The 16,035-nt window shown below is 43.3% G+C and overlaps 1 protein-coding gene across 3 annotated transcripts in view; it reads right to left on the bottom strand.

Annotated features, from left to right (window-relative positions):
* PUS10 (pseudouridine synthase 10) overlaps positions 1-16,035 on the bottom strand; it is a 268,922-nt gene that overhangs the window by 160,979 nt on the left and 91,908 nt on the right. For all 3 annotated transcript variants that reach the window (XM_078649298.1, XM_078649297.1, XM_078649299.1), the window contains exons 6-7: positions 14,025-14,136; positions 6,991-7,052 (exon numbers count right to left, since the gene is read on the bottom strand). In XM_078649298.1, coding sequence (XP_078505424.1) covers positions 6,991-7,052; positions 14,025-14,136 — 174 coding nt within the window. The remainder of the gene's footprint in view (positions 1-6,990; positions 7,053-14,024; positions 14,137-16,035) is intronic.

Genomic DNA, 16,035 nt, shown 5'->3' with positions numbered 1-16,035 from the left:
CTCCCACCAGCCAACATGTAAACATGAATAACTGGGGGAGAAGCACGAGCCCATAGCAACCCCGCGTTCTTGATGAAAAATGTCCTTGTCAAACTGGAAATGATTGTTGGTTAAACAAATGCGTATCATCTCCAGTAACATGGAATTGTGTTCTCTAAGCGTTGCATCTCTCATGTCAAGATAATATTGGATGGCTTCCAAACCGTGCAGATGATGGATGCTATTGTAAAGGGATTCAATGTCCATAACCAGGAAACAAAAATCAGAACACCAAGTGACTTGCTTAATTTTAACTAAAAATTCCGTGGTGTCTTTGAGGTAAGAGGGAAGTGAGGTCATGTGGGGTTGAAGGAAAAAATCAACATATTTAGAAAGATTTTCGTTGATGCTGCCTTGTGCTGAAATGATAGGACGTCCGGGAACTGGGGTGGTGCATTTGTGAATCTTGGGTAGGAGGTAAAAGAGAGGGGTGATTGGGTGTGTTACACTAAGAAATGTAACCTCTTCTTTTGTGAGAAGCCCTTGGCTTTGCCATTGACTAATGCTTTTTCTGGTGGTTTCGTGTGTTTTTAACATGGCAAATTTAGTGGTCTTAGTATAACATAGGAGATCTTCTAACTGGCGAGCTGCTTCCTGAAGGTAATCAGATTTAGCCCACAAAACAGTATTCCCCCCCTTGTCCGCATTCTTCACTATCACATTTGGATTCATATATATTAAAGACTGATAGAAGAGGAGGGGAGAGCAATAATGGTTTGGGGCAAAGTGAACATGGGAGGAAAGCAATGGTCAATGGGTAGTGGCGGGAGAGCAATGGAGGAGCTTGAGGTGGGGATCAGAAAATGTAAAAAAAAACTGAAAACTTTCTCCAGGTAGGGTAATGGGAGCAATGCACAAATTAGGGATTTGAATAGGCAGGAGAAATATGGAGAACGCAGGGGTATTTGATGGAAGGATCCGCACGAGGACCAGAGCTAGAAAACACATGCACTCTCTTGGAATGCTAAAAGAAAAAGAAAAACCTTGATGTGAGTAGTGGAAGGATACAAGTCATCCAATCAAAAAGACAGTTAAGAAGCTATGCTTCAGAGGAGGGATAAACACAAAGAAAGGAAGAAACGCCATTTAATGAGATGCTAATGAGAGTAACAAGAAAGACAACCAATGGTAAGCAATGGACAGGCTATAGACCCACTGTAACATTTTGGCACGGTAAGCACAAAGTCTTTCGACAAGAGACAGCTAAAATCTGTCTGTAGGCAAGACATAAGAAGCCAGAGTTCTTACGTCCTGTGTTGGGCATGGCCGGCAAACAGTGGTGTAGGAAAAATCTCCTCTGATGCACAGACTGCAGTGGCCAGGGGCGGAGTTAGAAAAGCTCCTCGTCTGTAATTGTAAAGACAGAACAAACGCGGGCTCTGGACTCCACCTACTTCTTTATTTTGGCCACTGCCTGGCTTCATATTGAGAGAGGCTGAGGAACGGTCAGGTAGGCGGCTGATGCAGACATCAATTTCTGGTCTTTCTTGTGCAGCGCAAGCACGTGCATTGAGGGGAGTTATGAATTACAAGGCTGGAACCTTTGACCTGCAAAAGTTTGCATTTTCTTTACTGTCAGACCTGGCATCTTTTGGTGTGCTTCCCCTGTCTTTTTGCTTACGGGCCTACTGGTTTTGGTGATATGCTGGGCTTAGTTTTGCTGGTTTAGTGTCCCTGCGCACTTTCTCAAAGCTGTTCAGTGTTAATGTGCAAGTGCTCTTTCTGTAAATTGCATCATGATTGGCTTTTCCCTGATTGGCGTATTTTGATTTACTACTAAGTCACTAGTACACTGTACAGCGCACCATGGGTGCCCAGGCCATGTAAATCAAATGCTGCTAGTGGGCTTTCAGCCTTTCAAAGGGTCCTCAGACCCGCCACTGCAGTGTCTGTGGGCAGTTTTTACTGCCATGGCGACCTGGCAAGTGCACCCACTCACCAGACCCTAGCCTTCCCTTTTCTTACATGTAAGACACCACCTCAGGTAGGCCCAAGGTACCCCTGTGGGCAGGGTGCAGTTTATGTGAAAGGTGGGACAAGTACTTGTGTGTTGTATAACATAGGAGAAGGTTTTTTTTTTTTATAGGAAGCAGGGATTTGATTAGGCGCTCAGCTAGTTAACGCAAATACAGTATAAAACAACACAATGAGTGAATATGGTGCATACTAGGCAAGGGGATATACCCTAAAACCCCTTATTATGGTGTAGAAAACTACACACAGATGAACATGAAAACAACTGCCTAGGCACACATAAAAAATAAAGATCTTGTGATCATAATAAGTAACAACAACACCAAAAGTATCTTCGAGATGAAAGGAAAAAGGTCTTGAGTGGATCAAGTTGAGATTTTTAATCCTTTTCAAAAAGCACCATGGAACATGCCAGCCGAAACGTATTTAGTAGCACAATGGAGAATTGCTCCGCGACTTCTTCAGGGCTGTGGCGTAAGCTAATAGTCTGTGAGAGCACTCAGCCGGTGATAATTCCAACCCGGCCAGTCTGATGAGTAAGACGGACGAATATAAAAGTGGAGCAGTGTTAAAGACAGGGAGTAGCTTCACTGCCTATCTTCCAAAATTGATTCAATTAACACGTTCTTCAAATTGCGGTGTAAGTACAAATGGCGATGCAAGAAAGTCCTCCGAATTAGCAGGGCCGTGTTATGTTGTGAAGTGTTCTCTCTTCAGTGCGTCGTGTTCATAAACACTCACTTCACGAATGGGTGGTACCGAGTGGTGTGTCGTAGGTCCTACTTTCCGAATCCAACTAGAGCGAACGTTCTGAACTGCAATACAGCCCTGTAACCTAAGACGACCCATTCGTAAACTGAGTGTTTATCAACACGACGCACTGAAGAGAGAACACTTCGCAACATAACACTCCCTGTCTTTAACACTGCTCCACTTTTATATTCAACCGTCTTACTCATCAGCCCAGCCGGGTTGGAATTATCACCGGCTGAGTGCTCTCACAGACTATTAGCTTACGCCACAGCCCTGAAGAAGTCGCGGAGCAATTCTCCATTGTGCGACGAAACACGTGTCGGCTGGCTTGTTCCATCGTGCTTTTTGAAAAGGATTAAAAATCTCAACTTGATCCACTCAAGACCTTTTTCCTTTCATCTCGAAGATACTTTTTTGTGTAGTTGTTACTTATTATGATCACAAGATCTTTACGTTGTATGTGTGCCTAGGCAGTTGTTTTCAAGTACTGGTGTGTTGTATATGTCCTGATAGGGAACTACGTTGCATTTTGTTTTCACTAAAGAAAGGGTGTTTATCCCATAGGTTAACGCTCTTACAAATGTAGCTGGCCAAGGGGAGCTTATAGAAAAGTGGAGTTTAGTATGCGTGTCTCAGTTGCTGCAGAGAGAAAACCACAATCCGATGCTGTCACCAAGACTGCTGGTGGTTCCGTGACCTGAAGGCACCGCATAGGGCACCGCTGTACTTTGCACCACAACCCTGATCTCAACAACGACGTCTGATGCTGACACCGAGACGTTGCTTGCACCGCAAACTGTGGGCACCGCACTCCACACTGCCTTGCTTCACTCTGCCACCCTGGTCTCACCAAAGACGACGCTGCCAGCTGACATTGCCACTGCGGTCTTAACCCTGATCTGGGGCATTGCTCATAAGCTATAAGAAGCACCGCCCCGTCCCACAATTCGCAGCCTCGGCCCACCGACACCAGCCCCGCGGATCTTCGACGGACGCCATTGCTTCCACCGAGCCCGTCAGCATGGCGACGAGCATTGCCCCACTTTGCACCACGACCCTGGTCTCACTGATGCCGCTGGACGACCGCCACCGAGCCGCTGCCTGCATCGAGGCCTGAGGGCACTGCACTGCTCCGCTTCACACCGCAGCCTCGACTCCCAACGCAGCCGGTCCACGCCACTGCGGTAGGCCAGAACAAAAGGTGCGGTTTAAAGGGTCTTCCGATACTGCTGCCGGGCCACACCGCCGCGGTCGGCCAGAACTTTGGGATTTGTTGATCCAAAGCGCCGTGGTAGACCGGACGGAGCTATCCACTTCATGGAAATGTTTTTAAAGTCTATTTATGCTTTAGGAGTATTTTTTTAATAACTGTGAGTTGAATTTTTATCTTTTTGGTCTTGTTTTATGCAGATAAATATAGGATATTTTTCTAAAACTGGTGTGGTGTCCTTTTGTAGTGTTTTCACAATATTAGTATGGTATGTGCAAATGCTTCGCCCACTTCCTTTGAGGCAGGCCTGACTACTTGTGACAAGCTACCTTGGGGGTGAGAAAGGGGTTATTTCAGAAGTGTAACTCCCTTATCCTGACTAGGAAGAAGGGTCCCTATTTGGACAGTGTAACAACCTGCCAACTTGAGACCCCCATTTCTAATATTTACCTTTCAGCTAACACAGCATGGTCCAGCCTTCACTCGTTCCACCATTTGAACTGATAAACACTAAGGCAGAGGGACTCTGCAGGTTTACATTCACGGTTGCGTTGTCTCCTCCTATGGGGGGGCACTGAATTATGCGATTGTGGGGCGTGGTGTTTTTGCATAATTAGAGATTTGCCGCATTTGCCACATAATCCACCATCTACCGCTTATTCTACTAAAATTAACCAAAAAAATGTCTTTTTTAGTTCCAACAGTTCAGAAGTTATGTAAAATGCAGCAACACGTATTACAGTGAAGTAGAAGGCCTTTTATAAAGGTTGGCAGGTCACCTTTCTGTTGATTAAAGCTATATTTGGGTGTTTAACTGGTACTAATGAGGTGCTACTAATGCCCAGACAGTGTTAACAAGTTTAAAAACAAAACAAGTATGAAGTAATACTATCACAAAATGTGCCGAATTACGTCGCAAATTTGGGCTTTTCTTGCCACATAATTTACTAAACCCTGCCACATAATTTGGCCCTCCCAGCCGCATAATTCCAGTGGCCCTGCCTATAGGGAATAGGAAGCTGGTTTCGAGGTTGCAGGTAAGGTGCTCTTCCTCTGTTGTCAGTGGGTTCTGCTGCAGCCTGGGCTCTTTAATGCCAACAGATAGAGTTTGGAGACTGCTCCCTGGAAAGACACGCCTGCATTTGTAAACTGCTAAGTGCACCTCAGGTGCAAATTAGGGAAGTATTTTGGTTGCAATAAAGGTCAAGCTTGATTTTGATATAGATTGAGTCATGAGAGAAGGAATTTGTTCTGTTGATGGCAGTGGGTTTGCCCGGAGTAAGCAATTCCATATTCTCAAACCAATGCTCTGATTTTGATGGGATGTAATTGTTTCTAAGCTTAGTGCTATCAGCGCCAATGTATTTTTTAAACTCAGAACAGACAAATGTCCAAATGAACAGCTCCACAGCAGCCAATTGCTGACGGAGCAACATGTTACTTTCTGCCATGGGCAGTAGGCTGAGTTAGCCTTTGGAGGCAGATATTTTTGGGTTGCGTAAGCTTTTCAGCCCACGTTTTTAATGGTTGGCAGTGCACACTACATTTTGTCGATACTACTCGCAAACATCTATAGTTCTGGCAAAAAAGCAGGAAACAAGACTCATTCTACAACCCTCTCAGATAAAACAGAGCAATAACTCCAACATATGAAACCAATGCTCTGGCTTTGACTTGGCGTAACAGTATTTCAGAAAGGGCTGCACATAGTCAATGAGTTTTACTCGTGGTGCTAGTATCGATGATCTCAGACCAACACTTGCCTGTTCCTGCAGATCTGTTGTGTGCAACTAGAGCTAAAAACAACCAGAGTGTTAACAACCCAGACACTGGAAAGATGCAATATCCACAATATTGTCCTTCAGATCTTCAGACACAGTTCCTACAGTTCTCATGTTTTACAAATGCTCATAAGAGAGCTGTCTCTGTTGCCGCTCTTGCCTTCACGCTCTGCTGAGGCCTTTGCCTGCACTCCCTGCTGTCAAATGGGATGTGGGCCCTTCTGAGCTAGTTTCTACAGCTCATGTGGATCTCAGCAGATATTCAAAGACCTCTGTGCCCTGCAATCACCCCAGACCTCATCCCTGCCTCCTACCTCTGGGTACTGCTGTAGATTCCCAGGCTGTGGTGCCTGCTCACAGCATTCCCAGGTGGGGCTCCAATGCATGTTCCCAGCACTTATATTTAACATGAGTAGCATTCCTTTATAATATAAGTAGTGGTTTCTTTAATGGTCACTTTGTGAAGGTATTTTGTATTGACTTGCCCTTATTCCACAACGCTCATGTCTGTTGATGCATGATCTGAAGCGGATTGCTTTTGTATTTTTCTTTATCTTACTTGATGTAATCCAGGACTGATCAAAGAAGCAGTGGCGAGCCTTTATGGGAATATTTTTTTATTATAGACGGATTATAGTAATCATGAGTTGCAGGACAAATAGCAGTATGGTGTGTGGATCCACTCTAGCCTGGACTACAGAAACCAGAGTGTTATTTGTGATTCACCCTTTACTAAGCAGAACAGAGTGTATTCCGATTTAAAATTATACATATTTTAAAACTAAAAATATTTATATTACATAAAACATGTTTAAGAATTGTAAACTTGTCAGAATGACATTATTTACTCAGAATCACAATGTTTGGGTTAAGTAAAGAACCCAATACTGGAGCCTAGGTCTAAACATTCTAACATGAAGAGCTTCGCCACTAGATCACATCTCTTTTTTATAACAATGTTTAAAAGTAGTACGATGAGTAATGATCAGCTGATGAAATACACAACAAATATATTTCAAACAAACAAGGCTTCAGACATTAAGATAATTAAATCATGACAAAATAAACCATGCATGTGTTTAATATATCTCCATAAAGCATGAATTAATTCAGTTTCTCCTTAGAAAACGAACAGAAGGGAAAAGCACAAACAAGGCTACAGTGAACTGCATTTTTCTATAACAAAGCATCATTGTTATCTCAAAAGCATCTCTTGTTACCAGAAGCACTTACAGGAAGTGGCAGTCTCCATCTGTTTCCGGGTGAGCAAAGACCACGCTTACTTCAAACTCACTCTGGAATATTAAATTAATAGTCACACATTACTAAATGCAATGGTTAGTGTTTTATGAGATCACAACTGTCAGTTTGTAACATCAACATCATTGATTCAATAAGCAAAAGGTCAAAGCATCCATCTCATCTTCTAGAGAGAGTTGTTGGTTATTGTCAGGTAGTTGGTAAACACAAACTGCTGTTGATGACATCACTCGCCATTATTCCCACTCAGGCAGCTTTGAACAATAATTCACACAAACAGCCAGCAGCCATTATGGTAACATAGTATGCCTTAAGAAAGATTTAGTAACATAATGGAAGATTGTCCTTGTCAAACGGAAAGCAGTCAGGTGTTTCTTTTGAGTTGCTCACATTAATCTTGTGACAAACAGTTATTACCATGTGCAAATGTTGTTGTAACATAAGTCAGATGATAGAAATATGACGATAGATATATGGGTGTAGAAACAAATACAATACAAAGCAAAACTAAGTTATATCATAGGGATCAGAGTTGGTTGTGGGAGGGAGAGGTGGACTCAGAGTTCCATTTGAATATACTTTATCTGGCTTCTGTGAAACAACAAGCATTTGCAATGCAATAGATATCGCATTTGTGAACGTTTAAGCTATTGACGTTGTATATGACAATGCCTTTTGTTTAATTGTTTTGCTCATTAACACAAACAAAAGGCATTGTCATTTATAATGCCAATAGCCCAAATTATAGTACATGGGAGACTTATTTCATATAAAAGAATAGGCCTCCATTGTCCCGGGCTGCTTGGAAAGTGAAAGCACGCATGACCCCTTCCCGCAGATTAGAGTGTTCACCCCAGATAGCCTCAGCGCCCTATAAACATTAGCGGTGTCTCTCTCTGTGTCTTTAATGACGCTCTACACTTAGGACTACGTTAAGCTGGAAGAAGACTCATTCCTACACAGGGTCAGTGGCCCCACGAGCACTGCGGGGGTCCCCCTGCTCCCCAGGGCCCAGGTAGCCGGCAGGGGAGTTTCATGAGGAAGAGATCTGTTGCATCAGAAGGTCTGTAGGTCAAAGCCACGAGAACGGGTGCATGTGGAGCCCGTGCACGTGGGCGGAACAGCTGGGCCGGGTAGAAACATCTGCAGACTCCGGGAGCTGGAAACTATTCAGCATCTCCGTGAGTCATCCACAGCCAGACATGAGGAAAACACGGGCAGAGGATGGGCTCTGGGCGGCTCCAAGCCGCGCGCATCTTGGCAACAAACGGGGTTCAAGCAGCGCCCAGGGATGGGATAAGAGGCGCCCTTGTTCGGACTCGGAGGCAGGAGGCGCCCCTGTGCAGCACCGTTATAAGATGTGAGAGGACCGCGGACTGAGGTGCCCGTTACTAAGGGAAGAGATGCTCTGGCCGTGGTGTGTCAGAGGCAGGAGGGGCCAGAGGCACGAGACACGGGCCTAGGTATCAATAGTGCAGCAGGAGCAGTTGCACCAAGGTTGAGTGCTCCGAGGGGCACACAGCACTCATGTTTCTCCTTTTTTTTTAGTAGGTAATCTGCAGGTAGGTGCTTATTTTCCGTGCTTGCGCTGGGGCCCACGGCACTACGAGTCACGAGGAGAGACCCTCTGCCAAATGAAAGAGGTGCTCTACGGTGACAAATGGGGGGTGGGCTTTCTTAAGGCAAATGCTCTATCCTGAGTAAAGCTGTCTGCGTGCTTAGGAAGTAGGGGTCAAATTTAGCAACACTGCGCAGGTGAAAAGTCATCAAAAGTAACACAAAGTAGCATTCAGCGCTGCACTATGGTGCACCAGTGTCTGCGCGGTACTATCCAGCCTGGAAGTGCACCAGAAAACAGGAAAAGTTGCTATATGAAGCACATAATTGGTCTGTTTTATGAAAGTCACTAGTAAATGGAACTTCACATTAACGAGGAATGAAGTTCGTATTTTTGGCAAAAATCTTGAGTTGTACACAGTATGAGTGAACTTATCAAATTTGAAGTAAGGGGATTTAATGGAAAAAAAGTCTTTTTACTTCTTGCTGAAGTTGTCACCTATAAAATGGCACTCTTCCAGGACAACGTTTGCAGAGATTCTTTGTGTATGGGTTTGAAAGGATCCTCTATTAGTTGCCCTAGGTATGTGTTCAGTCCCCATACTGATGGAAACGTTGACAGAGATGGAAAGGTGCAAAAGAGACCGCTTAAATTCTTTAACCTCCCTTAAAGAGAACGAGGATGGTGGAGATGGAGTCTTCACGTACCTGGATACGACTTCTAGATATGCTCTGAGGAATATCTCAAGCCAGATTCTGCCGAATGAAATAGATAAGTTAGCATTTCATGAGGTGCAAAGAAAGAGGATCAATATTATTCACTGAGGTTCAAATGCCTGTAGAATTTTCTTGCTGTTTGGTGGAATGTTCAGAAACCCATATTTTAGGTCTGAAGCAGTCAGGTGCAGAGATACTGCATAGTCATAGCACTTGCCCTGGATTCTTGGCGAGAAGGTATCTGTTTTGGAGCGGATCTGTGTTTCTTTTGAGAGATCCCAAAGAACAGTCAAACAAAATTATCTGTCCTACGCAGTGGTGACTAATGACAACGTGGAAGAAGCACCCTTGCGCCAGTGAGAGGTACCTGACCTGATGTGATGTTTGGCAGCCTACTCAGCAAACTTTTTGAAGCCTGTAATCTCTACTGATGATGGTTAAAGAACCATAAACACGTGTCTAGAGATCAGCACTATCTGCCCCAACTCTGGCGAAACACTCTATTCTAGCAAAGCAAGCAACATGAGACTGCATTTACCATAATGCCAGGGGCGAACCTTGCTCGGGGGTGAAGCAGTGTGCTCCCACCCCTGTTCCCACTAATGTTAAGGTACATGGCTCCTTTTTCATTTTCAGTGACACTTTTAGGATTAGTGCAATCGCTGGAAGGGAGTTGTTGGGGAGGGGAGGCATACACAAATTTCCCTGATGAAAACACTTCCATTTGGAAGTCGGGATACCACCACCTGCTTGAATGTTTTCAGCATTTGGCATTCTCTGTAGTAGCAATGAAGTGTAGAGACTGTCTGCCCCATCGTTGAAATAGGAGTTTCAATTTTCTCGAGTCCAGCTCACAGCGGTGGTACTCCACAAACGTTCTGCTTATGGCATCTGCTGTCTCATTTTGTAATCCTGGAACATGCTCCTCTGTTATGTTGATATTGTGATGCAGAATCCAATGCCATAGTGCTGAGCCTCTTAACAATTGCTTTGAGTTTGTCCTTCTATGTTTCCAATTGGAATATAGATTTGTCATGTTGTTTGTCTTTATTGTCGCCACTGTGGCCAACAGTAAATGTAATTTTTGAGAGGCTCTGTCCACCAACATCATTTTTTTTTTTACACATCATTTGGTGAGAGTCTCTCGAAACTTACCCTGGACATAGTTGTTCTGCTGGAGCATATTCCCCTCAATCAGGGACTTTGAGATCATTATGTGAACGGTCAGACTTGTCTTGATCCAACTGTCTACCATTAACCTGTCAACACCAGCCTCAGGTGGTGTGTCATGGCCTACTATCCGACACTATAATAGTCGGAATCGACAGATTTTTAAGAGGAATTACTCTTGGAGGTGGTATGAAAGGTTTTGTCATATGGAGCTGGAAGAACAGTCAACTCTCATGGAGGTCCATGGTGCTGAGTTTGTGGACGAGTAGCAGATAACCTATTATAGAAATCTATCACTAGCTTTTTCATTGAATTTAAAAAATCCATAGGCACCTTGACCATTTGTAGATCTGATGTTGCAGGCATGTCTGAATCTGTGGAGATGACCATAATATAATGGCTATTGGAACTCATACCATTTTTTTTCGTTAGGTCTAGTGCCTCAGTGGACTAATGTGTCCAATGCAGGGGCCTGTGTGCAGCCTCATGGTCACAGGTACAAATCCTGGCAGGTCAACTTAGCCTTTCACCCATCTGAGGTCGATTAAATGAGTACCATTGATTGGGTAACAATAAACATCTAGGCCTATGGGTGAACGTGCGCTATGAATTGTCCGGTACATAATGAATGTCGAGATCATGGGACTGCTCAGCTGTAAGGGAGCTTCTGAAAGCATGTTGTCATGCCAGATCTTCATCTGATCCTTGATCTTTGAAGCCCTCACCACATACATACACTTAAGAAGAGTCATCTAGCATTTGTGTAGGTGGCCTAGGTGTTATCGTTATCAATTGCAGGAGTTGTAATATGGAGCAATACGGACAATATTGTTATGATGTGAGTGGAAGAAGATGAGGTTATCACTGGCATACAAGTCAAAATAGGCAGACGACATGTTGTTGAAAGAAACGGGTGTCGGCATTGGCGTTTTTGTTGTTGTTGTCAGTGCCTTCATCAACTGTAGCCATTTCATCTTCGACGATGACTGTTTAGTCACTGGTATTGATGTTGTCAGCAACAAATGCTTGTTCATCGAAGGTGTTATCTTGCTTGGTGACAATGGCAATTTACTTGATGATGAAGGCTTCACGAACGGTGTAACTTTCAGAAATAGCGTCATCTTCTCTAGACAACAGACCTGATTTTGTTGGCAATGCTCTCATCTACGGCTTTACATCTGATGGTGTAGACACAACACTTAACGTCAAAGTTGTTAATGACAATCTAAGTGACAGATATTTTTTTCTTCGAAGGTGAACTGTACCCAGATTCAGAGAAATTCTTGGTGCGAGTGGCACCACACTCAGACATAGCACCAGTGATTGGATTGTTTGCTGTAGTCATCATCAGCTTGCGCAATTTGTTTTTCAAAATACTCTTTTCAGATGATGTTCCAAGTGATTCTGAATTCAAGAACTGCAGCAGTGAACCCTCTCTGTCTGTAAGGGATTTGTTTCTGAAAGACGCACATATTTCACTTCTGCTAGGCTTGTGGCCAGATATATGAAAACGAAATGTGCATTTTGAATGGGGATCATCAGGATAAACATCCCTAGCACCAAACATCTCCATGGCTTGAAAAGAGTTCTAGGGTTGGAAGCTTCAGCCATGGTGTCCAACCAAGTAATAAAAAAAAACTCAAATATTTTGTACAGGAAGGCGCAGAAAGTGCCTACTTTCTGTAGCTGACGAAAGATGTATGTTTTCCTGTGAAAAGTGGTTTAAAAATGTCAATCTGTGGAATGCTGAGCAAAGCTTAGACTATTCTTTGTTGCCTGATAACATGCAGTAGAAAATCTAACAGTTGGAGCCTGAGAGGAGGGTTGGGTCCTTGGGCCCTTCCACTGGATTGGCGAGACTTCGGTTCATAAAATCAGGTGGATGGTCTAAGTGAGATCTACAAAAGGTATTCCTTTTTTCAATGTCCATTACTGCATTGAAATACTGCTATGTTAACAGCGACTACTTAGGCAGCCTAGCCTGTTCCCAGACGACATGGAATAATTCATCCTAGGGAATCAATGTTGGAGAAACAGTTTTGTTTCCTACCCTGTAAGATAAATGATCAATTCAACATTTTTGATGACATCTTGAAAATGCTTGACAAAAACGAATCTTGCCTCTTGATCCTCCTTGACCTCTCCTCTGCATTTGATACGGTCAATCATGACATTCTCCTATCCATCCTACAAAACAGAATGGGTTTCTCGGATCGTGTGATCCACTGGTTCTCATCCTTCCTTCTCCACAGATCTCAAAGATTCAAGATAAACCACTCTCTCTCTCAGCCCTCCCCAGTACTTATGGGGGTCCCCCAAGGATCCGCCCTTTCTCCTATCCTCTTCACCCTTTTCTTGGAACCTCTTACTAACCTACTTAACTCTATGAATATTCTCTTCCACATGTATGCCGATGACACACAACTCTATCTGAAAATGTCATCTCACTAAATTCTATCCTCACGTTAACCCAAAATTGGTTAACGGTGGACCATCTCCTGCTCAAAGCTTCCAAAATGGAATTCCTGCTCATTCCCCACCGAACCACACCCCCAAGATCGATCTCTGGTTGCCTCACCTCACGGCTTTCAACTGCACTCTAATCATCATAGACTCAGCCAAATCGCTCGGAGTCACAGTGGACAAGCACCTGAGTATGAAGACCCATATCAGCAACGTTTATAAGGGAGCAAACCACCTGATGAGGACACTCAGAATGATCAAACCCTTCTTGCCACATAAGGTTTTCAAGCAGGTGGTACAAGCTCTTGTCTTACCAAGATTAGACTGTGGCAGTGAAATTCTCGGTGGCTTTCCTAAATACGCCTTGGCTCCACTTAGGGCCTCGCTGAACTCTGCAGCAAAACGGATTACAGGCTCCAAACAAAATGAGCACATATCCCCAGTCCTTAAATCTCTCAACTGGCTACCCATTGAAGCACGAATCCAGCTAAAGATTGCAATCCTGACGCACAAAGCCCTTCACTACAATACCCCCACTTATCTAGCGCAAAAACTTGAATTATCCTGTGGCGCGAGGGCATCTAGAAGCGCCTCGACTCTCCTCCTAAAACCTATCATCCTTAGCAAAAAGAGAACTTGTCACAGAGCCTTCTCTGGGGCTGCCCCTAAAATATGGAACTCTCTTCCTCCGGAAATACGCAGACTCGCCTCGACGACGGCTTTCAAACTGGAAGCCAAAAGATTCTTAATGAGCAAATTCCTACCATAAGAGGTGTGGCACTCATAAGGTGGCTGTCTCTTGGTTCCTAGCTCCATGGCACAACTAACAGTCAGGGACTATATTGTCTGCTTAATATTGTACCTTTTATCTGTACCATTGCTTACTGTTTATCATTCCCCCCCCACAATTGCTGTGTGTATATCCTTCCGTCCTCTCCACCAACGTACTGTAAAGCGCTCTGATATCCTTTGGGATCTTGTTCACGCTATATAAAACTTTATAAATAAATAACATGGATGTTTGATAATACATAAAAAACAATGCTAATAAAAACACCAATCAGTCAGAAACAATAGATGCATCTGTTAATGAAAAATACCTTGGGATCAACCTGAACACCCAGAGCATCTGTAAACATGGGATGAATAATCCACTTGTATGCTTCTTTAACCTGGACGATGTCCTCTTTCGGTAGTGTTTGTCCCAGCTTTCTATAACACAAAGAAAAGAACAAAGCAAATACATATGGTACAGTGCACCCACAAAGAAAAGAACAAAGCAAAAACACATGGTACAGTGCACCCACAAAGAAAAGAACAAAGCAAAAACATATGGTACTGTGTGCCTACTTGCTCTGCAAGTCATACAGGACACCAGAGAATAAAGTAGCACATATGTTGTATTCCTTGGAGATAGAATACATCAGCTCAGTCATTTGCAATATTACTCATGCACTACTCATAAACTAAAAGCAATTAGTCAAACACTTAGTTATTTATAATATTACAAGATGAAAGAAAGGCTGACTATGGCCCTTCAGGAACCTCAAGACACACAGTCATGCCTCATCACCTGGAACACAATGTCCCTGGATATCTGAGCCTATCACAGTCTCGACAAAATTAGAACATGTCTTTGATACCTCACGAGGTCAGAGATTAAGAATGCTTAATAACGCACTCTTTCTAAACTGTAAATATATCCATCATGGAACTATACTATGTAATCTGCATATGTGTTGTATTTGTTTTGCTTTACAAATCAGTGACTTTGTACAATCTCCCAATTATCTGCTTTGGCCAGTGTTTCCTATTGTACCTGCATTTCATGCCAGGCACTGCTTCTGCCTTTATCGAGAGCATTTCTGCTTGAAATATCAGGCTGCTCACAGATCGCATACAGAAATAAATACATAAATAATACATGAATTGGATCTTCTATACAGTCACACGCTAGACGAATAAAATACCAAGTGTTAGATACCTGGAGAAGTGCACTCTCAAAAAAGGTTTTCAGCATAGCTTTTACCGGGCTTATTAGGTCTTCAAACCTGCATCCATGCAGCAATGGCCGTAGAAGGTCTGTGATGGGTTCTGTGTGGTTGCCTTGCAAATGTTCACCAAAGGGGCAATGAACATCACTGTGGTAACCTCCCTCTCACTCTGTCATTCCCTCAGACAGCTATCTGTCCTACTACTGAAAAACATGATACAGTCTACCATCATTTGTCTGTGATGGCATTGGAAACCAGCTTGTTCCTGAGAGGGATTTCTGAAAGACACATTTTCTAAAATGTAGACCCGAGTGTCCTTGTACTGTCACTCTAACAGCCAAGTGTAATCCTGATTGCCAGTGGATGTAGAGCACTCTCTGTGGACTAGTTAGGCAACTTGATGAAAATCAACAAGAGCAACCTGGTTCAGCTGAAACTCAGACACCACCTTCGACGTGTACCCTATGAGCATCGCGTCTAAAGACAGACCTTGTCAGGGGGAAACTCCATGCAGGGAACCTTGTCGACAAAGGCCTGAATCTGCCCTACCCTGGCAGAAGTGGCATACACCAGGAAGTATACATTCACTTTTTGCAAAAATTTTAACACTCTCTAAAAAAATTTCCTTTTAAGTTAAAAATTGCTTATACAGCAATGTTTTCCACAAACATATTAAAACATCATAATTGTAGAACAATCGATTTATAGGAACAAACTGTCGACGTGGCGTTTCGGTGCCTCTTTTAATCTTGCACCTTCTTCAGGACTCGTTCCCTGATTTGTCACATCTATAAAAACATATATCATAATACATCTCATTAGGTCCCATTTTTTCAACATCAATTACACTTAGATAACTAAACATATTTAATTGTTCCCTAATATTTGGTAACCCCTACATTTCGCAATACAAAATTTATTAAATCTTTCACAAGCATTACTCACTGTCTTCATTCTCATGTATTTTAGACAGATTGCCTAATGGGCAGGCCAGTGCCATAGTGATGTGACCTGGACACTTATGGGGTGTTTTGTTAAATTAACACTAGGGACTGACTGAGTTTTCTTTACTTTACTATACAGTTCCGCCCACAGAAGTTTCTCAACTTACCCAGGT

This window comes from Lissotriton helveticus, chromosome 6, assembly GCF_964261635.1.
Source record: "Lissotriton helveticus chromosome 6, aLisHel1.1, whole genome shotgun sequence".
NCBI lineage: Eukaryota > Metazoa > Chordata > Amphibia > Caudata > Salamandridae > Lissotriton > Lissotriton helveticus.
The sequence above is the reverse complement of the archived record's forward strand: the minus strand, read 5'-3'. Positions and strand labels throughout refer to the sequence as shown.